General features: G+C 37.3%; 1 protein-coding gene across 17 annotated transcripts in view; it reads right to left on the bottom strand.

Annotated features, from left to right (window-relative positions):
- Positions 1–23,423, bottom strand: part of TENM3 (teneurin transmembrane protein 3) — a 651,439-nt gene that overhangs the window by 51,623 nt on the left and 576,393 nt on the right. For 11 of the 17 annotated variants that reach the window (XM_063664302.1, XM_063664304.1, XM_063664306.1 and 8 more), the window contains 7 exons: positions 20,813–21,029; positions 19,679–19,798; positions 18,857–19,118; positions 12,934–13,201; positions 11,466–11,609; positions 6,603–6,852; positions 5,864–5,884 (listed from right to left, as the gene is read on the bottom strand). In XM_063664302.1, the coding sequence (XP_063520372.1) occupies positions 5,864–5,884; positions 6,603–6,852; positions 11,466–11,609; positions 12,934–13,201; positions 18,857–19,118; positions 19,679–19,798; positions 20,813–21,029 (1,282 nt within the window). The remainder of the gene's footprint in view (positions 1–5,863; positions 5,885–6,602; positions 6,853–11,465; positions 11,610–12,933; positions 13,202–18,856; positions 19,119–19,678; positions 19,799–20,812; positions 21,030–23,423) is intronic. The other 6 variants (XM_054484271.2, XM_063664305.1, XM_063664307.1 and 3 more) reach the window with 1 other exon arrangement.

Below are 23,423 nucleotides of genomic sequence, written 5' to 3'. Positions count from 1 at the left end.
GTGGTAGTTCATTACTTTGTTAGGAAGTGAAGAGTTACATATCAATATAAGATTCAGAGCAATTTTACAGAGGTTTTTTTTTTTTCCTTTCTATAAACAGTCTAATGTTGACAAAGCTGGTCTTTCAGGTATATATAATTGGTGACAGAGTTGCAACTCCACCAAGCTGAGTCTACTTTGAAAGACATGACATTGGAGAGGCCCCTCTAGTCTTTCCTACCTCCCTGATTATACAGTTAACTGTGAATAGCTGTGTACATGGTATGCATACACTCATGTGTATACATAACACACATACTTTTTTTTCTTCTCAGTTGTATATCCTTTGAGTATGAACTCTGTACCCGATTGCCTGGATTTAAGTCCTAACTTCATTACTAACACTAAATGTATGATCTGGGCATGTTGCTTAACTTATCTGTGCCTCAGGTTCCTTACCTGTAAAGGTGGTGATAATAATACATATTTCACAGGATGCTGGGAGGATTACACGAACTATATATGTAAGATCCTTAGAACAGGGCCTAGCGCATACTACATACTCACTAAGAATTAACCATCCTTATACTTGCTTTTGTCCTGTCTCTTCTTACAGTGCAATGTCTTTTGCCTTACAACCTTAGGAAGTGCAGGAATACAATAATTAACTAAAGTATGAGTTGTTTCTGAAAATATTAAAAGAAAAAAACTGATTAGGTTTAAACTTGGTTTAGGTTTAAATTTGTTTTCTTACTTCTGCTGTTAAAACAGCAGTTTATAATATCCTAAACTATTAAAATAATGAAGACTCATCTTAAAATACCCACTTTAAATTGTTTAGAGAGTAATGATGAACAATGATGATTCATTCATGGTAAATGAATCATGTACACTTCCTCAGGATGCCCTCATTTTGAGAAAAAATAAACAGATTTTTGAGGTGGCAGCTTCAGTGGTGGTGGCATCCTCTTTAGCTATGGGACGTGAGTTTTCTTGGTGCAAAAACGAATGGACATTCAAGTCATAAGCTTTGCCTTTACTGTCATCAGTTTTATCCTAGTGGGAAAGTAATGAGAGAATGCCCAAAGTGGTGCTTATATTTGCTTATTTCCTGTCCTGAAGCGTCTCCTTCCTAGAAGACATAGAAATTTCTCCATCAAGCAACAAATGTCAATGGCTTTAAAAATGTCTGACAAATGAAAGCTGTACTTTTGGACACAAGTCTATCGTCCAGAAGAACAAATGTGGGGGAGTCTAAGTGGCCCTAGAGAAGAGAATTAGCCTCTGGAAATATTCCCACAGGATGGTAGGAAATGAGAACTTGACAAATTCCCAGCAGCGCAGGCTGGAATGGCAAATTAGAGCCGGTTGTTAGATGCTGGTCTCTCCTAAATGAAAAGAGGGATCAGCATGGAAGTACTAAAAGGAAAAAAAGTGAGTCTGGATATTTCTAGTTGACAGACTGGTGGCTGTGAAGCTCTGAATCATATGCCATAGGACTGGGATTCAAGGTCACCTAATTTAAGCATAGAGAGTTGACAGTGTGAGCTCGTGCTTGCTTTCCAACTTTCTGAAAAGCCAAAGCACTAAAGAGGCGGGAGTGTGGGTACAATGAGTGGTGAATTTTTAGGTCAGTAATCTATCTACTGTGAAAACGTGAGGCTACCACGACGGAACCGGCTGCAGCTAGCAGCTGGAGCACAGGGATTTTCAAAATGCTTGGCCCTTTTGGGAAATCTCTGCTTAGCAGAAGCACAGCAGCATTCTTATGTGATGGAGATTTCACTATTTCAGAAAGGTTTGAAATATTACAATTTTGACTAATAGCAAAACCAAGGAAACTGAGATCAAGTTAAGAACCTTTAGTATATTCCACCTTGATTCTTAACTCATCCTGAATTGCCTAGATCATCACAATTATCAAGACATCTCTAGTCTCATTCAATTAGACACAGATCCAGTGGTAAGTGCAGGCTGGATTTGCTCATTTATTTTGTCATAATTCAACCTTCTTAGACTAGAGAAATATTCACAAAGAACAAGCCAGAGAACAGACATTATTAGCACTTCTATCTTTTGAGTTGGAAACTGTGCCACAGCCTTTAGAACACAAGACATTTGAAGAAGCACAACAAACTATATTCATACATAAAAGTAAAACGGCTTCTTTTATGGTAACCAAAAGACTGTTCAGAATATTGCAAGCAGGGACTTGCGGTGTGATATTTCCGTGCCTGCTTGATTTTTAAATATTAAGTCAATAAGGAATGCTGGATAAAATTTTTATAATTTGGTATCTACACTTTAATGGATTCAAATTCACAGACTTATGATTGACACTTTCTTTGATCCTTTAATTGGTAATATAAAATTCACAAAGTTTATTTTTAGTTCTACATGTTTAAGTGCCCTTTGGCTGGTATTAGTTAATTAATGTAATTTTTAAATTTTGGAATGTGTGAGAATTGGAACAAGGATGAGGTAAAACTTACTACATATTAAAGGGATTCCTTAGCAAACTAATACTATAAACATCAGAGAAGGAAATGTTTGGTATATCTAAAAGAAAGACATTTTTAAAGAATTGTAGCAGCTTCTATGTATGTAAAAAGTTTAATATGTTGATCAGTAATATTTATACCTATTCATTAAAGTATAGCTAAGAATTTTTATTTCATGTAATATCCTGGCGGTGCTTATTAGTTTGATATAACAGAACACTCTCTGAATTTTAAAATAAGACAATGTGTTTTTATACTAATGTTTATTCAATATTTTAATTATTCCCCCATTAGTCCAACTAATGAGACTGTTTACAGTATATGAAATACAGAAGAGGATAAAAAGTATGCATTTTTATATTTTAATCATTAACAACTGGCAATACCATTCCTTTTGTAGATTTAGACACACTTTTCAATTTCTTTTTCTTCCTATGACCTGTTCCTGAGCCTCTCATGACTCTTACGCTCCCCAAGAAAGTGAGGATAAGGAGCACGCCAGGAAGGATCTTATTAACCAGGAAAGGGAAGGTAAAGATAAGCAGGTACACAGGAAGAAGCATCTGAAAAGAACTTTAATTTTTTAAGCTAAAAGAAGTTTCAATGAACTAAAATATGTTGACTTTGCTAGGTCAATTTTATTACTTGCTAAGCAAATGGAATCCCTATTTTATCAATGACATGATCATGTTTGCTGATTTGGGCTCAAAGACCTTACACATTTTCTACATCTTCCTCTTTCTTATCACTTAGACAAAGACTCTCCATTCTCTCCAACCCTTTATTTTATCGTTTGGCTTCCTTCACTGCTAACCATCCTATTTTAGGTATCTAGCATCTCAAGCTGCAACAGCTTTCTAATTGATCTGATGTTCAATCATTTTGAACTCTGACACCAAATTACTCTTCCTAAAAGGCCACTTTGAGTGTGCCACTTGTTCAGGATCCTAAAATGGGTCCCCACTGTCTCAGGTATCCTATAGGAGAGAATAATTCCTTAGAGCACTCAAGGCCCCAAGCAATCTGACCCTCCCCTGCCTTTCTGCTGTATCTCTCGTGATTACCACCATGAACCCCCTGTTCCATTCAGGTGGGTCTGATTACTCTCAGAACATGTCTTGCTCAGCTCTCCCCCAGTCCCCAGTAACTTTACTTGCTTTCTCTATTTCTTCATGACTGCCCTCTTTTCTTCTTGCTGTTCTATTTAAGCAGACTTCATTTTTAGACCTAGCTCAAATATCAGCCCTTCCAGAAAATGTTTCCTTACCATAGTGCCATCTCCCAGTAATCTCTTCCTTCACAGAACTATTCTCACATTTGAAACCATGGACCACGGGTATGATTAAGTGTCAAAGAATGATACTGATAAAGTTATTTAATGTGTCACATATATACCTTGTCTCCCCTGCTAGATTGTGAGTTCTGAGAGGAGGTACTTTGTCTTATGTAATTATTTTTCAAAGTGTCTAACACACGGTAAGTGATCAATTAACACTGATTGATTTCATATAATTAAATATCCATATAAAACCCAAAAAGTGTACTCTTCATGCATGGCACATACAGGAAATGCAGAAGCACAAATGTAGTTAGGATGATGGACAGAGGAGAAGGATTATGGAGGATCATGAGAGAGGGATTACAATAGTATCACTGCCAAACACCAGGAGTTAGTATAAAATGAATTTCTATTTTAATAAAGATGTAACTCTAACCTCATAGATTTTTTTTTTCCAGAGGGAGAGATTACGGCTTTAAATAACAGGTAAAATGATTGTGAAATAAGTCTTGCTTTTTGCATACCCAGGGAATGAGCCCCTAGAATCTTAGCCATTGGGACACAGAAAAACCGGCTGTGTGGTACAGTGGAAAGAACATATTTTTAGAGTGGTTTAACTGTCTGCTACCTATTTCTTAGATATGTATTTTGGGGAAGATACATAACCTCCTGGAGCCTCTACTACGTCACCTATAACCCTGAGGGATTGCTGTGTGGATCTGCAATAACAGATATAAAATATCTGGCACCATGCCCGGCATGGAATAGGCCCGCTTGTTAAAAGGTAGCTGCTTTGATAGTTTTTTCTGTATTGCCTCCAGCATTTTCACATTTAGTTGGTGTGCAACCTGTCTGTCTTTCCTCTTTTCTCCACAGCTACCAAGAAAACAAGACCAGAAAGTTTTTGAAATTCTACTGTGGTTTCTAATAGCAGAGCTTTGCATGCTCAGTATCCTGGGGAGATGAAGTGTTGATTTTAGCATGTGACTGAGCTATTAGCTGCAAGTATAAGATCAATAGGGGATCTCAGGAGAAGATCATGGGGCCAGGTTTGGTCACCTGATATGCGACAGGTATCCATCTTTCAGTAGAACTTTGGTTTTTGTTTGCTAGTTGTCAATCACTACACAACAGTTCAAAGGGTAATTATGTTGACTTATTCATCTAAAAGACCTCACATAAAATATTATTAATGTTTCTATCTGATATCATTTCATTAGGTATTTTAATGACCAAACTAGATCTAGCATGTCTAACCTGTCTAGCTTTTTGCTGGCTTTACTTTAAAACATTGGTTTCCCCCACCTTTTTTTTTTCTATCCTGAGCAAAGTTTTTCAATCAAATGTGTCCATACAAGTCTTTATTATATCTTCTGCAGCTATGTGTACACAGAAAGCGGAACATGAAACACTTCTGAATCTATATATTTGCTTCAACTATATTCGTCCTTCACTTTGAAGAAAGTCATTTCCTCCATAATAATGGCAATGAAAACGTTACTTCTTAAATCTAGTAATTCTCCCAACTTAGGAAAATATAAACTATAGGCAAAGAGGAATTTACAGGAAGCTAATAATTAAGCTTCAGTTTTGGGGCCTCTCACTCTGCCAAGCCACATGTTCACAAAATCGTATGTTTTAAAAAATTTGCCAAGGTAAAATTTTTCTAGATTCTTTTTCTTAAAGAGTCTCCAATAAAACACAACCTGTCCTGGGTATTTGTGGAACGATGCAGGCCTTCTCAAACCTTCCTAGTGCGCTTCAGGTTTCATTCTGTTCAACATGCCTTAGATTGTGTCGGTCAGTAACTAATGCTTGGAAATCATTTTGTTATAGAGAGATATTCCTTATACTTTTTTGTAATGAAATTTATTTTATGAACCAACTGAAAAAGATTTCTCAAATTAAATTACATCACGTAAATAACTTGCAATATATTGTATGATAATTGTTCAATTAAGGACTTTTAATTCCTTCGATGATCTGTGATACTGAGTTTCCCCTCTCATGATGAAATATTCTTAGAAAACAATTTCAGAGGGTCACATTGAAATGTAAAAAGGATATCTGAAAATATACAATAACCTTAAGGTAAGATGCTTACCTATGTCTAAAATCTTTATTTCTTGGTGGAAGCAGATAAAAAAAGGTAAAAAAAAAAAAAAAAAGAAAGCACAGTTAGAAAAGGCTTCTAAAATATAATGAGTTGAATTCTGAGATTTTAATTATTTGTATGGAAAATTGCCAACTTGTTAGAAATGATACTGGAAATGAATTCTGTAGTCTAGGGCTTACCAAATAACTTACAGAATAGAATGATTTGAAAATCACACTTAAGTGAACAAAGCAAAGACAATATGTTACTTTTACTATTGGCATTATGGCTAATGGATTAACCCAACCTGAAGATCCAATATTCTAGTTAAAAGTTGCAGCCTTAGTTCATTTAATATCAGGTCCTGAAATCACAGGAAAATATTTTATGCCTTAATTTCAACCACTGTGAAATAAAAGAGCTATGCCTATGTCACAGGGTTATTCTAAAGAAAACGAAAGACATTTAAGAATCATAGCTCTAGCCTTTTAGAGCACAGAAAATTCGCTGAAATCAGTAAGATATCTGATATATTGGGTGACTTTATGCTCTTTAATACACTTATGGGACAATATATACGTGTTATGCTTCTCTTAACTTTAAGCAAGAATTTGACTTCTTTCTGGGGGAAATTTTAAACCTTGGGATGGTATTTTTATATGAATAAATTAGTACATCAGACTCAACATTTTTTTTTAAAAAGGCACATTTAGCTTTGGTTAAGAGTCCAAATTTAGGAAAGACATACCTTAGTTCTAAGACACTTGTTACGTTTCCGGAAGGGAACATCCGCCGCACATAGTTGAAATCGCCTACGTATAGACTGCCATCGATCCCACAAGCTAGCGCCACTGGGGCCAGTAGCTTGTTACCATCAGCTTGACCATTGCAACTGGGGCAGGAAATGCTGCGCCTTCGCCCATTGCCCATGATACTACTCACGACTGGAGGCTGCTGGGAGATAAACTGGTTTTCCCCATTTCCCTTGTACAGTATACCTAGAAGAAATAAAGTGCATTTTTTTCTTATGATGAAAAAGTGTAAAGGTGAAAAGCAAACATGTTCATGATTGTTTTAACTATAATTCAATGCCTGTTAGGTCTGGATTAAGACATTCTTATTTGAAGCTCCATTGGAAAGAACTGTATTCAACTACCTAGTGTAAAATATTACATGATAAAGTACATAGGATATACACCAAAAGTGCTGTCTACTGTGAACTGAAATCATGTCTGGTGAAAGGAACAAAAGACTGAGAAGAATTAAAACCCCAGTTCTCAACATCAGTGATGATCAGTCATGGCTATACACTGGAATGGCCTGGGGAGTTGCCAAAAAATATTAATGCCTGGTTCTCACCCAGAGAGATGGTGGTTTAATTTGTCTGAGGTGCAGCCTTAGCCCTGAAATTTAGAAAAACTCTCCAGATGATCTTAATGTGCAACCAGGTTTGAGAACAGGCTCTACATAATGTTCTTTAGGGAACAAGTTTGCCTAATTGTTAATCAATATTGAAAATATTCAATTAATAAAAATGTGCACCAGGAATATAAATTTCTTTTGAATTTATAATTTTCTTTAAAGTTAACAAACTTTATGGAAAACAAAGGTAGAAAACAGACATCAAACTCCAAAGCTGTAATGATAATACAGGCTTATTTTAACTCTACCTATCCTGTCAAAGACTATTCCTGCGTACACTCTCATCTGATAGGAGAATGCATATACATGCAGTTATTCAAAATGTCAAACATAACAAAACTGTTGTAGAAGGCCAATGTATTATTTAAAGTGAATTCTGCTTTAAGGCATGGAAGTGCCAATAATTTTATCAAGACAAAATGCCAGTCTGCTCTTTTAAGGTCTTCAGTGAAAATCTGAGAAAAGATTCCAAACGAATATTAAATATTTTCATAGTTAGAAATTAGATTTGAGTTGAGATTCTAATTTTATTGCTTTTGCCATTGCTATATACAGATCAATGGCTCCAGTTTGGTGTGATGTACACGGGGTGGTCAGCTGCTATTGTTCCATACATATCTTATGACACTTCTCAACGTGTTATCATCTGTATACACCACCTGCTGCTTTGACTTTAGAGCGGCATATATTCTATTTATTGAATGTTCTATGTTCCAAAGCAGTTCTCAGAGATAATGACTCTACTTCTTAGCAGATACACTGTTGAAAGAATAATCCCACGAAAGTACAATCAGGAAACTTGAGAAAGTGCTTTTTCCCCCACTTCGGGATAATTTTAAAGTGAAGAAGAAATTAGAATAATTATGTTCTCCTTATAACTCAGCACATTTTAGGTGCATTCTGTGATTACTTTTTTAATGCTTTGCTATTTGGGTGATGTAATAATCATAGCAAATTTACATAAAGAAATCAGGGAAAATAAAACAGGTTTATTCAAATTTAAGAAAAATAAGCTAAATAAGGCTGGATCATAACAAGAGGTGAAATGCATTTTGCCTTGAATATTCAAAGAATGCATTAGTGATATCTAAGATTCTTCTTTCTGTGATTACGTTAGCTGATAATTATGGAGCTATAATTTCCTATAAGAGCCAGTTGTGTAATTTTCATCAGAAGAATCCTACAAGTCAGACTACTGCTCTACAACATCTGATTTATTCAGTCATTACTTTGAACGATTGGCCCTTCCTGCTTCTTCTCTATGATGACAGAACAGAAAGATGAACATTAGAATATTTATTTCCATGTTTCAGGGTGCCTGCACGAATAACTGTCAGCATCTACATTTCCATCTTCTCTTCTTCCTTCATGTCTTTCTATAGCTCATCCACTTTGTCATGACTACAAATCACTTTGTTTATTCAATTAGACACATGTCACTTTGGAAAGCCACTACTTGTCAAAATGTTCTTGGATAAAATTCTAAACTGCAATTTGTTCACCTTGTGGCTGAGGTTATCTCACATTTAAAAACAACACATATTTTCTTTTATTTATTTATTTTTGAGACGGAGTCTTGCTCTGTCGCCCAGGCTGGAGTGCAGTGGCACGATCTTGGCTCACTGCAACCTCTGCCTCCCTGGCTCAAGCAATTCTCCTGCCTCAGCCTCCCGAGTAGCTGGGATTACACATTCCCACCACCGTGCCTGGCTAATTTTTGTATTTTTAGTAGATACAGGGTTCCACCATGTTGCCACGCTGGTCTGGAACTCCTGATCTCAAAGGTGATCTGCCCACCTCAGCCTCCCAAAGTGCCGGGATTACAGGTGTGAGCCACCGTGCTAGGCCTAAATAAATTTTACAATTTAGAACATTTTTTTTTTGAGGACAGCATTTTGGAAAGTTCGGTTTTTACATCTGCCCTGATATTTTAATAGAAGTTAACCATATGTTATTCTGGTTTAGAACATGTGTGTATTTATATTATACATACACAGAACATCTACATATTTCTGAATCCTCCTGAATATAATATTGTGTGTTATATCATACAAAGGTGAATTACAGAGGCATGGGCTTTTTCGGAGCTACAGAGATGCCTGTAGTTTTCCTATTGATTCGTAATCTCTTGAGTGAAATCCTGTAGCTAATTGGTTATGAACTTTACCCTATACTCTCATCATAACTAAATGGCATCTAGAGACGTTTCCGCTAGTTTTGTTTGTAGAGGGCTTCTGAAGGAATACAGAAATATGTTCAAACTGTGTGAAATATAATTTTACATAATTTCATCAAGAGCAGCTACTAGCATGTTTGCCATATGGCTTCGCATTTTAAAAGACCATGATTGAACCTTGTGCTACTAATATAACAGAATGAAACTACTACTGCTTCAGACACCACTGATGACAAGAGAGGCTCTGAGAGAACACTGGAGTCCCCTGCTTAGTCAGGAGTCCCACCTTTTCAATGTGTGCTGCATGTGGCACTAGTTATCCGCTCTGCTTAATTTGGGGTGCAAACTGAACTGCATCCTGATGTCCAGGACATAACTGGAAGGGGTGTAGAGCTTAATATACTGCTACAAAACAGTGAAGCAGGGAAGGGTTTTTCTTTTTTGTTTGTTTTTCCTTACTACTGATTTTCTCAGACTATTATTTCCTGGAGGGAAGGCACTAGCATTTTCTTCCGTTTTTGTTTTTTGAGACGGAGTCTCACTCTGTCACTCAGGCTAGAGTGCGGTGGCACGATCTTAGCTCACTGGAACCTCCGCCTCCTGGGTTCCATAGATTCTCCCACCTCAGCCTCCTGAGTTGCTGGGGCTACAGGTGCGTACCAACACACATGGCTAATTTTTGTATATTTTGTAGAGACAGGGTTTTATCATGTTGGCCAGGCTGGTCTCAATCTCCTGACGTCAAGTGATCCACCTGCCTTGGCCTCCCCAAGTGCTGAGATTACAGGCATAAGCCACTGCATCAAGCCCAGCACGAGCATTTTCAAGTACTGGTCTGAAAACTACTTTATTCTGTATATATTTGGAAGGTTAAAATGCACCCTCTCCGACACTCACACAAAAAAAATTGTTTTAAGGAGGAATGAACACTGAAGCAACATTAATCTGAAAAAGTGACCATTAACTATAAACATTAAATTGTATTACACGGTCAAGTCAACATTCTGAACCTTCCAAAAATCTCTGCAAAGTCAAGAGTTAGATTATTTTTCTGAGACTGTGACTTTTTTCTCTGGCTATCAGTAAAAGTAGAGTACTAGTATGATATGGTGTAGGACAGGAGGCTAAAGTATAATAGATTAACTTAAGGTCTTGCTTTTCTAGCAAAGCACCCTTCAAGTTGTCTGAGATGCAGCTAGTATGTGGGCAAAATGTTGGAAACACAGTCTAGACAACAGAATTGTGTTTCATATAAACAATATTCTTCATGAGATTAAGCTGGTCATATTTTGCAAATACTCCTCTTTTGGTTTGCAGCATTTAAAACATGTTTCTTCAGAGCATACTCACTAGCACATTATCAGGTCTACTCCTAGGAACGCTTTTGATTCTTGCTTTTTTCTCAGATTATTCATTTTTTCCCCTAATATTCACCAAGTCAAGTAACAATATATGTGACCCCATTTGAGTGGCAGAATGTTTTATTTCCCTAATAGTCTAAGAAGAACTGAAAAAAAAAATCTAGATACTCAGAATAATTACCCAAGAATTAAAATCTACTAAAAAATTTTGGTGAAGTCACATGATTTTTTTTTTCTTTATTTTAAAAACAAATCCCCCTCCCTCCATTTTTGGTAAACCTTTCTAAAGTACTTTGGCTCACACTCACTGACTCAGTGTAGAATGAGACACTTTAGGTGAATCTGTGCTGACGACTACCACTCGGAGATCTTTCATTGCAACACCAAAGTCAGTCATTCACATTCTAATGGGAAAATCATTTTGGCGATGAATACATGAACATTTTAAAGTATATTAAGAAAGTATTATATAGTTCCCACTTTAGGCTTTTACAATCTTTAAAAATTCACCCTTTTGTTTTTCTGCCATTTTTAATCCTACAGCATGGATAGCATAAAATGTTGCTACAATCTCATGAGTTGGAAAGCGGGCAACATTAGCTATCTCTGAACAATACATTACAACATCAGTTATCTATGAAGAAGAGCTTACCGTTCTGTACATCCAGCACGTGATGTTTATCTAATGTCCAGCCACCCATGTTGGATGCATCCAATTCATAGCCCTGCAGAATGGCAGTCCTCTTTTCCCACAGAGTCAGGTCCAAACACGACTCATACTCATATCCAACTGACACTGGAATCCAAACAAATCACAGCTCATCTTTCCAACTACTGGGGGAAATGCAATTTATTTTCTTACTTGGAAAAAACCATCTTTTTCGCATCTGTGTTCTGAGAGACTGTATTTCCACTTATTTATGAGCAGTTTATTTTTTAATTTAAGATTTCACCATATAAAAGATTTTTTAAAAAAAATGATCTCCAAATATTATTTTCTACTGATTTAATAGAAAATGAGTGTTTTTTTCCCCATACCACCCCTTCATGAGGGGTTCACAGCACAAAATAAAGTCCAGATTGGGCAGCTGGTTAAGTAATTAGATCAGTCAGTCTCAAACAGTGATTAGATAACAACTAAAAATAATGTTTGCCATCTGAATAATTAGAACTCTTTAGTTTTCACTCATGAGTGTTAAATTATGGAAAATATTTATGATAAGTAAGGTTCAATGGAACAAAAAAGCTAGCCAGATTCTGACATTATGTTGACATATTATTATCAGAAATAAACAAACTAGCAGTAATATGAATAAATCACAGATGAAAAACTTTCCAGAGTTCACAATGAAACAGGGATTTTAGAACTGAGAAAAAATGAAAAGAGAAGTGGCAACTACTGGACTGATTTGAACTAATTCAAATCCAAATTACCTATTAATTTCAGAGTACAATGTTCTATTTTAAGGTAAATACTAACTAAAACAAAAACATATCATTCTTCAGTTTTTTATGTTCTGAGCTTGAGCTTGAAGCTATACTATATACCTATTCTCTTTCTCTCTGTCTGTCTCTCAACACGTCACACTTTGATTGCATTGTCCAGTCATTCAATAAAACAACTGGTTTGATTGTCCTTTCATTGAATGAACTGGCCCTTCTAGTGACAACAGCTTATGTAATTTATGGACACAAATATCTGCTATCCTGTTAAACATCAGTATGCATTGAAACTACATTAGTGTTAGATACAGAAAACAAAAAGAAATAAGGAAATCCAGGGAGGTAAAGTTATAAAGAGAAGAAGAAAACGGAAAAAGGGACAAAATAAGGAAAGAAACATGGGGGGAAAAAGGATGTGACAAGCTGAAATCTCATTCAGAGAATTCCTCTACAACATAATTTCAGCCAGAAAAGGTTGATATTTTCTTCTTCTTGCCACATGGAGTACATTCCTTTTCCCACAGTAGATCTAAACCAGCCAAGGTATAATATCCCTAGGACAACCTTATTCTCTTTATATTCTGTTTATCCACTGACTTCCCTGGGTTACAATTAACTTATGATAGTTCTGGCTTTGAGAAAAACTTCATTGCAGCAAAGATTTATATGGAACTTACCAACAGCTTCAGATAGACCATAGACTTTCTGATTATATGCATCTGTTTTATCCCATATGAAAGTATAGGCCAAGTTTGGTGAGGCAGGAAACCACTTTTGGAAGAGTCTTCCTACTACAGCTACCATAAGATGAACCTTCATTAAATTAAATGGAATAATAGACTGGGTCATGGTGATCTTGAGAACTGACTTATAGCCTGCAGCTCTGGAACTCAAGTAGGAGAGTTTCAAATCTGTTCCTGGAATTGTAGTTTCCTCGTGGAGTACCTAAGTTTGAATAAAGCAGAAGTTTGAAACTGTGATCATGTATGACTATTACATAAAATATATTTATGTAGTATATATTCACTATATTTGTGAATAGTGACTCTTTGTGTCTTAGTTTACTCTTAAAGTATATATTCACTATATTTGTGAATAGTGACTCTTTGTGTCTTAGTTTACTCTTAAAGACAATGTGCTTATTTTAGTTGCTTTAGAGCAACTAAAATAAAACATAAAAGAATCACTATCCACAAATATGCATTTGAGCTGTTATCTTATTCAATAATTAAAAATAACTCTGCTGCCAGCCCAAATGTCTCTTCCTAAAAGCCTCTTGTCATTTATCCTGAGTTAATCATACCTCGGGTGCTACTCTTCATACGGGAAACACTGTGACTGCTCCATCAGGCTGACGTGCACTGACTTGTTAGTGTAGTAGTCACAGTGGATTCTCACTAACCTATCTTTCACCCCATCACCCTGGAGAATTACAGCAGACATTTGTAAGATGGTTAGCTCAGAACAGGGATGCAGTCTAGGCCAAAGATCTGGCCTGTGCCAGCTGGCTCATTTAGGGACTAAACCAATACCTATAGCCTCATCAGCTGGCTGGTCACAGCCTATAAAGACAGTAAGGATAACAAAAAATGCCCAATCATTTGGGTTAAATTGTAGCAAATTCCATATCCATGTTGAGAGGTAATGTAATAATAGCATATTGTCATAATTAAAGATTGAGCTCCAACTTACCACGGATTTTTGATATGATGGTAAATTAGCTAATATTTTAAAGCTCCATAAAATTTATCCTAGAGAGCAACTAATATGTTATTAAAATGCGCATAGAACATATCAATTCATATTTTTTATTTGAAACTGGACTGTAAAAATGAATATAATTATGTGCGTAAGAATTATCTCCTTTACAAATTAAAAAAAATTATACTCTTAACCCCATAGATTACCAGTATGACTAGCTCAATGAATGCCGACAACATTTATATTAACAAATGCAAAATATATTATGCCAAAACATTACTTATTTTGAAGAACATATTTTAGGTAGCATATACAATTTTTCTAAAGAGTTCAGATTCTCTTTACCAATGCTCCTGTTAGTTTGGTGAATAAGAACAGCTCTTCATAGGCTTTCTACATAGGCTGTAAGTGCAAGGCTATCTGTGTTCAAGAACATGCACCAGGAACTCACTACTTTCTCCACGAAGAATTAAACAGTACTCTCAAAGGCTTCCTCATATTGCCCTATCAAGATTCACTATTCAGACAGAAAGGGCTGCCTTTTCATGTTGGAAAGATCTTAGAATAGTGATTCAGTGTTCAGCAATGTTTCCCCTTTCCCCACCACCTCCACATAGAACAGTTAAAGATGATGTGTATCTGCCACCTTCAAACTTTAATAACTTCAGTAAAACCCTCCAAGATCCCTTGTACTGAGGGTACAGCTGTCAGCTTCAATATAAACAATCACACAGTTGCAAGTAGCATGAATGAATGGACGAAGGAAGCTTCCATTCTGGCCTGTCAGTTGGTGTTGGCAAGAAGAGGGATGCGATGCAGTACAGTACAGTAAAGAGGCATTTCTAACGTAGATACACGAATTTATTACCATTGGAGTTTTCCTTCAAACATGCTGACTGAATTCAGCCACAAAACGGTCTTAAGCAAAATAGTTTACAAACATATAGAAACTTTTTAGACCCAGGGAAACCATTAAATTTAAGATTGAGGGTACTTTTGTAAGACTGTAGGTTGTTAGGGTGAATGGCTTAAAGATAACTCATTGTTCTCCCATAATCAGTGAAATATCAAGGAGTTAGTTTGAAAAATAGATTCTGTGACTCCAGAATGGCCCTGATAATATGTGATTTAACCCTTAAGCCCATCATTTGCTTCCTCTTATTTTCAAAATAATTTCTGATACATTTGACAGGTTTTCCATGAGTAAGGGACTCTCTTATGAATATTATATGTATTTCCTGTGACCTTCCAGAAGCTGCCTCTCTATTTCAAAATATCATGTGTTGTGCTTGATTTTAATATCTGTAATTTTGTTCATTAAAGCATGCGTTTCTCTGATGTAATTTAACTTGACCATGTTATTTTGCATTAGTAGGAAAGGTAAATCCAGCCAAAGTGGGAAAATAAAGCATCAGGCCTACTCTTGCCAGCTGCGTGAGCCGTAAATCCTATTCCTGATCCCGTTAAACATTCGGTTAGGAACCATGTCCTGCCAATTCTGTCTTCCAATTCCTGTCTAATGTGTTCCCTCTTCTTCATTTCCACTACCATTGTGATTGCGAGGCCCTCTCCATCTGAGCCCTGGATACGCATGGATATACACTTCACAAGAACAGCCTGTTCACTCATTTCTCTTTTCTATCAATATCTTCTGCACCTCTTTCAAGTGCGTTTTGCCACTTGAGTTAACTTTAGAGAAATGCTGAAAAAACTCCACTGGGGCCTTGGTTCCGCATCACCTAAAGAATTCAAGGTCTCCACTAGATTGCTTCTCAGGGCCATTCATCAACTGGCCCCGGGGTCACCTTCTGCCTCCTTCCCCATTATCCCCTCTACAACATGACTTGTTTTTGCCACTCCACTGTTGCTTACACATCTTCAATCTGAAACGTGCTTTCCTCCCTCTCCAGCCTAATCCTTGTTTCAGACCAAACTCCTCAGTGATTCTTTCTTTGGCTTACTTAGGAATTGACCTCTCCTTTGAACTTGTATCATTCTTCATTAAAATCTTTATCGCATTTAGAACGGCAGGATGCAAGTCTTCTTCTTTTTATCCTAGTAAAGTACCTTGTACATAGTAGGCTTTCAGTAAATTTTTATGAAATATTTGCCTACCACATGAATGAATTAATGAATGGAGAAAAAACTCAATGTATTCATGCAACTGTTGACTATCTGAAACCCATTTTAATGTCCTAGTTTGCTAGAAATTTGGCACCTACAGACAGATATTGACTCTAGGTAAAGTCTATTTTAGGACTGACTACGAAGTTTAGAGTTCCTGCAAGATGGGTCTGGGGAGGAAGTATTAAATTGATTGAGGTTACAATGAACTTCTTAAAGTTTCAGCTCAAAGTTGGCTTGACCATTTTACAATGAATCCCTGAGGTGTTGCTGCTGCAATATCTTCGCCTGTGAGCCTTTTTGACTTTTTGTTATCCTAGACCTTTCTGGCTCACCTCTTGTAGTCTCTATCTGTACTCCCTCCCTAGGTTTATGCTTTATATTTATATGCGAATGACTCCCAAATTTACCTCTTTAGTTTCAACCTCTTCCCTGGACTCCACTCTTCCGTGTCTGCTTCTACCTCCAAAGAATTTTGTCCAAGCCACCATCATTTCTCCTGTGGGCAACTGAGGTTGCCTCCTAACTGGTCTCCTTGTTTCCACCCTTGCCCAATATAGAATATTCTCAGCATAGAAATTCCTTAAAGGAGGAAATCAGTGACTGTCATTGCTCTGCTTAACCACCTTCAATGGCTTCCAGTTCTCAAAGAGTTATCTTTGCCATGGTCTTCAATGGCTTGTGATTTACTTACTGCCGCCTTCACTCCAGCCGTGCCTGCTGTCCTTTTTGCCACTCCTTGAACAAGCCAATAATCCCCTTCTATTTTCAGGGCTTATTCTTTTACTTTCTTAAAGTTTGTGCTGAAATGTCACCTCATTGAAGACATTTTCTCAAACTATACTATGTAAGATCATACCTCTATCCACTGTCCCCTGCTTTATTATTTTTTGATAAGTCTCATCGCAACCTGACGTATTTCTTGTTGACTGCCTCTCTCCACTCATGAGTTGGGAAGCTCAGTGAGAGCAGGTACCTCATCTGAGTGGTTTACTGCTTTGTTCTCACTTAACAGCGCCTGGTACAGAACGAGTGTTCAAGAAATATCGGGCGAATGAATACGACAAAGCTGCTATATGCTAGTGTATTTTAATGATCACAGATTTTTCCTTACCTCTTTACGAATACAGTCTATTCGTGTATATATATATATATATATATTATTTATTTATTTATTTATTTATTTATTTATTTTTTTTGAGACAGGGTCTCACTCCCGGCACCCAGGCTGGAGTGCAGTGGGACTCATGGCTTATGCAGCCTTGACCTCCCTGGCTGAAGTGATCCTCCCACCTCCGCCTCCTGAGTAGCTAGGACTACAGGTGCACGCCACCACACCTGGTTAATTTTTTGTATATTTTGTAGAGACAGGGTTTTGTCATGTTGCCCAGGTTGGTCTCAAATTCCCGGGCTCAATCCATCCTCCTGCCTTGGCCTCCCAAAGTGCTGGAATTATAGTAGTGAGCCACGCCGCCTGGTAAAGTCCATTATTATTATACCTAACGTCCTACTTTTAAGATCTGAAAGTTATTTCTAACTGGAAACATGTGGGACGGAACACAATCCTCAGCTATTTCAGTAGATGAAATGAATGGGGAATGCATGGCTATTTCTTAAAAAGTTATATTAATGAATATTTTCTGTCAAAACTACCTTTTCCAAAACACTTTTTACTTACAACAATAATTAAACAGTATGTTATTGAGACTAATAGCCATGTGCAATAGTGAGTGGTGTCAGTAGCACTTGGTACAATGTCAGTCAAGCTGTCAGGTACATTTAGGCACTAAAGTTTTTTTTCAATAAATAAATAAATGAACAAAGACACTATTAGTGATTGAGTTTAAGCTATAGTTTCATTTGACTATTATTAATAAATATATAAGGTATATCCTGAAGAAAAAGTATTTTGTTTGAGCAGATCTTTAAGAAATAACTAGAAAGGCCGGGCGCAGTGGCTCACGCCTGTAATCCCAGCACTTTGGGAGGCCGAGGCGGGCGGATCACGAGGTCAGGAGATCAAGACCATTCTGGCTAACATGGTGAAACCCTGCCTCTACTAAAAATACAAAAAAATTAGCCGGGCGTGGTGGCGGGCACCTGTAGTCCCAGCTACTCGGGAGGCTGAGGCAGGAGAATGGCATGAACCCAGGAGGCGGAGCTTGCAGTGAGCCTAGATTGCGCCACTGCACTCCAGCCTGGGCGACAGAGCAAGACTCCATCTCAAAAAAAAAAAAAGAAGAAAAAAGAAATAACTAGATATCCTACTATAACAACGTCTACTCTAGGACACACACACACAGACACACACACACACACCCCAACACATACTATATAATTCATTCTATAGAATTATTTAAAGATAGCACTGGAATTCTATAATCCATGTTTTTTTTTTTTTTTTTTTTGAGACAGGGTCTCACTGTGTCACCCAGGCTGGAGTGCAGTAGTGTGATCTCGGTTCACTGCAACCTCTGCCTCCTGGGTTCAAGTGATTCTCCTGCCTCAGCCTCCTAAGTAGCTGGGACTACAGGTGCCCATCACCATGCCCGGCTAATTTTTTTTGTATTTTTAGTAGAGATGGGGTTTCACTATGTTGGCCAGGCTGGTCTTGAACTCCTGACCTCATGATCTGCCCGCCTCGGCCTCCCAAAGCGCTGGGATTACAGGAGTGAGCCACTGTGCCCGGCCTCTATAATCTATTTTTAAGATTCTCTGGCAAAACATGATCTGAAGATCTTGTATTTACAAGTACTGCCTGTGAAAATATTTTACCTGTGTTTCGGGAATGATGGGACTGTCTTCAGGAGAAGATCTGAAAAAGGTTGATAAAGGTGATGACACAATGATGGGATTTGGCCTCACGAATCCACTCAGATCACAGCTGGGAATGTCATTCTCTTCTTTCTTCATGACTAGGGTATCCATCACATAAAAGACATTCCATGGAATCCACACAGTATGATACTGAGTGAGGAATGGGGATCGTTCAAATACCAAAGTTAGAGAGGCCCCACCATTTGCCACCAAGTCAAACCTAAGAAAAAACAAGGTATGCTTAGTGAATTGTCTGGATCCTGTATAACTACCAATACACACCTCCTTAAGTTAATATGCTTTATAAAGAAAATCAACTTTTTCTCCCAACTTGTATATGAAATATTTTCAGATCTATAGGAATATTCCAAGAGTTATACAAGAAATACTCATGTGTCTTATGTGTATTCACCAAGTTCACCAATTTTTTTTTCCAAATTTGCTTTCCATTGACTCTTTTCTCGTAACCATCTGAGCTCAAGTTATAGACATTATAAAATATTACCCCTAAAGATTTCAACATACATCTGCTGAGACAAAGAGCATTCTCCTACAAAACTACAGTACTATTACCACGCCTTAGAAAATAAAATCAACTTTTGAAGAAGTATGTGAGTATATGACTTTAAATCTCTGCCATATGTACTGTCACAAGTTTCTAGAGTCTAAAAGTTGCTGCATTTCCATATGCAAAAGGACAATCAAACATGACAGTGGTACAGGAAGGTCTAGTTTTTATATTTCAAATCCTTCAGAGATAGTGTGATGGGGCTAACTCACATTCCGTCCTGGCGGGTAATAGTATATCCATATTCTGGGTAATGGAAAAACGAGACATTTACTCCAATAAGTGGAGTTCCATCGGCAGTCAGTACTTGGCCTCTGATGACAGACGCAAGGCTGTTGGAAAAGCAGAAGAATGAGAATGAACATCTGTCTTTTCAGGCCAACATTATCATGATTTATAGATAACTCAACCTAAGGATAAAATAACACTATGCTATGCAATCCATCGTTATTCACAAAAACTAGACCTGAAATACTCCCAAGACAATGTCCCTTTTAATTCAGTGTAATGCATATTCTCTAAAGGGCTTGTGTTTATCCTGGGTTTTAATTTGTGGCAATCTGTTTTTTGGAGTGTTCTCAAGACTAATAATTTAGAGATGAATTTTTAAAATGATAAACTCTGTGCTTTTTTCATAAGTCATATATATGGTGCTTACATGAAGAAAAGTAGACTTTCCAATTAATTCTGAAGCAATCAGTAAATCTTCAGGGACCAAGAAGTATAAGATTTAAGGGGGCAATAAGGAACATTTGTACAACAACTTTGAATCAACTGCTGGCTATAACTGCATTAATGCCGTTAAATTACTGCAGACCCAGGAGTTCTGGTGTAAATCATCTTCTTTTGCTCAGTGAGACACAAGACACCTGCTTTCACTTACTGCTTTACTTTCAGGTCATTACTGCTCTGTAAAGCACCAAACAGCTTATGCAATCTTACTGCCATGCCGTCAGCAGTTCCATTGTATTAATTCATAATTTATGTTATTTAGTGAGCTCAGCTAAAAAAAAAAAGTGCACTTCTGTTTTGCCTTTTGGGGTCTTTTCACTGCTTCTTTTGAAACATTTCCAACTGTGCTAACAAAATCAACTAGTTAAATGAAGATTTATTGACTCTTTAATGTAATGTCCTGTTATGTCTCAGGTACTGAAATTGACAAAGTATGTGAACTGTGTCAAAAATGCTTGAAATGCAAAGTTTGGTGAAGAATCTGCAGAAAGAGGAAAAACTGTATTTAAAAAACAGCACTTTCCTCAGGTTCACAGTCATGAGTATTTCACATAAAGTATATGTAACTGTTGATAACATCATTACAAATCTACATACGGAAAAGAAACATTAACCTCTTATTGAAAGGACTTTCTCCAGGTATAACATGGGTGCTATCAGATCCTATAAGAAAACTGATTCGATCGTAAAAGGATTTGGCAGCTTGCTGAGAAGGCGATTGAAGGCTTTGGCTAATGATGTCCTGAGGATCCGGCAGGCCCCGACAATAGGGCTGATTCTGGCAGGAACTCTGCAGGCAGCAATCGGGATCCATGCAGTCAATGAGTCCATCTGTAGAGAGAAATGTTCCCCAGTAAGAGAATTTTCCTTTTGGTGCCATAATGTAGAATCAGTTTTGTTTCTTGACTGTTTTTTTTTTTCACATCAAGTGATTTCCCACTGACTATCTGATAGTAATTTCTAGGAGGCATACTTTCTGAAACCAGAAGAAATAGAAATACAATAGTCATATGCCACATAACGACAGACCACATATAAAAGAGTGGTCCCATAGATAATAATGCTGTATTTTTACAGTACCTTTTCTAGGCTGAGATACACAAATACTACTGTGTTACAACTGCCTCAGTATTCAGTAGAGTAACATGCCGTACAGATGAGTAGCCTAGGAGTGTAGTAGGCTGTGCCATCTAGATTTGCATAAGTACATGCCATGATGAAATTGCCTAACAACAACTATCTCAGAACATATCCCCATCATTACGTGACACATAAATCTACTTGCATCTGCCTTCATAGAGAGTAAATATTTGGATTAGAGATGGTTGAAAAGAATCCCATAATGTTTGTTCTGAGTAAGAAATAAAAAAATTAGTGATTAGAACAATCTATGAGTAGTAGTATGAAGGAATATGGATTAGTTGTAAGTAAAGCTACTCAAATATTCTATATTTTAGAGAAAATGGACTAGGAGTTAGCACAGTAAGTGTGTAAAGTAAATAGGAATCTATGTAGGACGAAGCTCTAAAATTTGGGAGAGGGTCAGAAAGTGAAAGTTTATGAAGTGTAGCAAACACAAATCAATATAAAATGGATGAGATTAGCCAACCACCTTTCAATAAAATAGCTCTTCTGGACAGCACAGTGGCTCATGCTTGTAATCCCAGCACTCTGGGAGGCTGAGGTGGGCATATCACCTGAGGTCAGGAGTTTGAGACCAGCCTGGCCAACATGGTGAAACCCCATCTCTAAAATTAGCCAGGCATGGTGGCAGGTGCCTGTAGTTCTAGCTACTCAGGAGGCTAAGGCAGGAGAATCACTTGAACCTGGAAGGCGGAGATTGTAGTGAGCTGAGATCGCACCACTGCACTCCAGCCTGGGCAACAGAGCAAAACTGTCTCAAAAAAAAAAAAAAAAGTTATTCTAAGGAAGGTTAAGTGTGTTCCAGATAAAATCAGGCATTTCCCAAATTTTAAAGAGCCTGGACTCCTAGAATACACTCACTAAAATGGAGGTATTAATTAAAATGTGGTAAATGTAAATCAGCCATAATATTAGAAATAATAAGAAATCCATCATGAAAAATTGACCTATAGTATTGATGACATAAAAAAAATAATGGATGAGAAGAATTTGCCAGTGCTTTCTCCAGGAACATCAAAAGGAAACTATACTCAATGGCCCATGTAAGTATCCTGTTTAAAAGCTATAACCATCCATTAGTGGTTGAGTGTTTCAGGTTATGATCATTTGATAACATTATCCTTTAAGGTCAGGCTTTACTGACCAGTTGAAAAACATGAATTTTTTTTTTTTTTTTGAGACTGAGTCTTCTGTCACCCAGGCTGGAGTGCAGTGGCACGATCTCAGCTCACTGCAACCTCCGCCTAACTAGTTCAAGTGATTCTCCTGCTTCAGCCTCCTGAGAAGCTGGGACTAAAGGCACCTGCCACCATGCCCGGCTAACTTTTGTATTTTTAGTAGAGACGGGGTCTCACCATGTTGACCAGGCTCATCTCGAACTCCAGACCTCAAGTGATCCACCCGCCTAGGTCTCTCAAAGTGCTGGAATTATAGGTGTGAGCCACTGAGCCGAGCTGAAAACATGAATTTTTATCTCCTTGGTAGTTACATTTATTGGTATAGATTAATAAAAATATCAGTTTCTGAAGACTTTAATCACTCTTAGGAGAACTGACAAAATAGTTTTAAAATCTTTCAACTTAAGTATCAAGTCTGGGTCTGACCACTGTGATAGCAAGCTCAGCTGAAAATATCTAGATGACCATTATGTTTTATTTACACAATTAAACAAAAGTCTTTTTTTTTTTTTTTTCCAAAAACTATACTAGCCATTGATTTAAGTTAGGCTATTCTTATTAATAGAATATTAGCTTGCCCCTTCATTATCTGACAGCAAACTGAGATAAAAGAAAACAGACAAAGTTGAATTAAATTGCCCAGTCTAAAAGGCAGGTCAGCAACAACACAGTCAGGTAAGAAACAAGACGTGAGGAGGCCTGGCTCAGCAGGTCATTTTGGCCGTCTGAAGAATAAACGTAGTGGACGCTGTGCTTCCCCAGACCCATTTCCCTTTCTTCGGGCAACAGATGAAACTTTTCGTTTGCATATCCGGCCTTCCGCACCTCTCAGGCCACGTGCATAACCTTCCCTTCCTGTTTGGTTCAGAAATGTACAGGTGACCTAACATGTCTAACAAGAGTG

Source organism: Pongo pygmaeus, chromosome 3 (assembly GCF_028885625.2).
Source record: "Pongo pygmaeus isolate AG05252 chromosome 3, NHGRI_mPonPyg2-v2.0_pri, whole genome shotgun sequence".
NCBI classification, from domain to species: Eukaryota; Metazoa; Chordata; class Mammalia; order Primates; family Hominidae; genus Pongo; species Pongo pygmaeus.
This window is presented reverse-complemented; position numbering and strand designations above follow the sequence as displayed.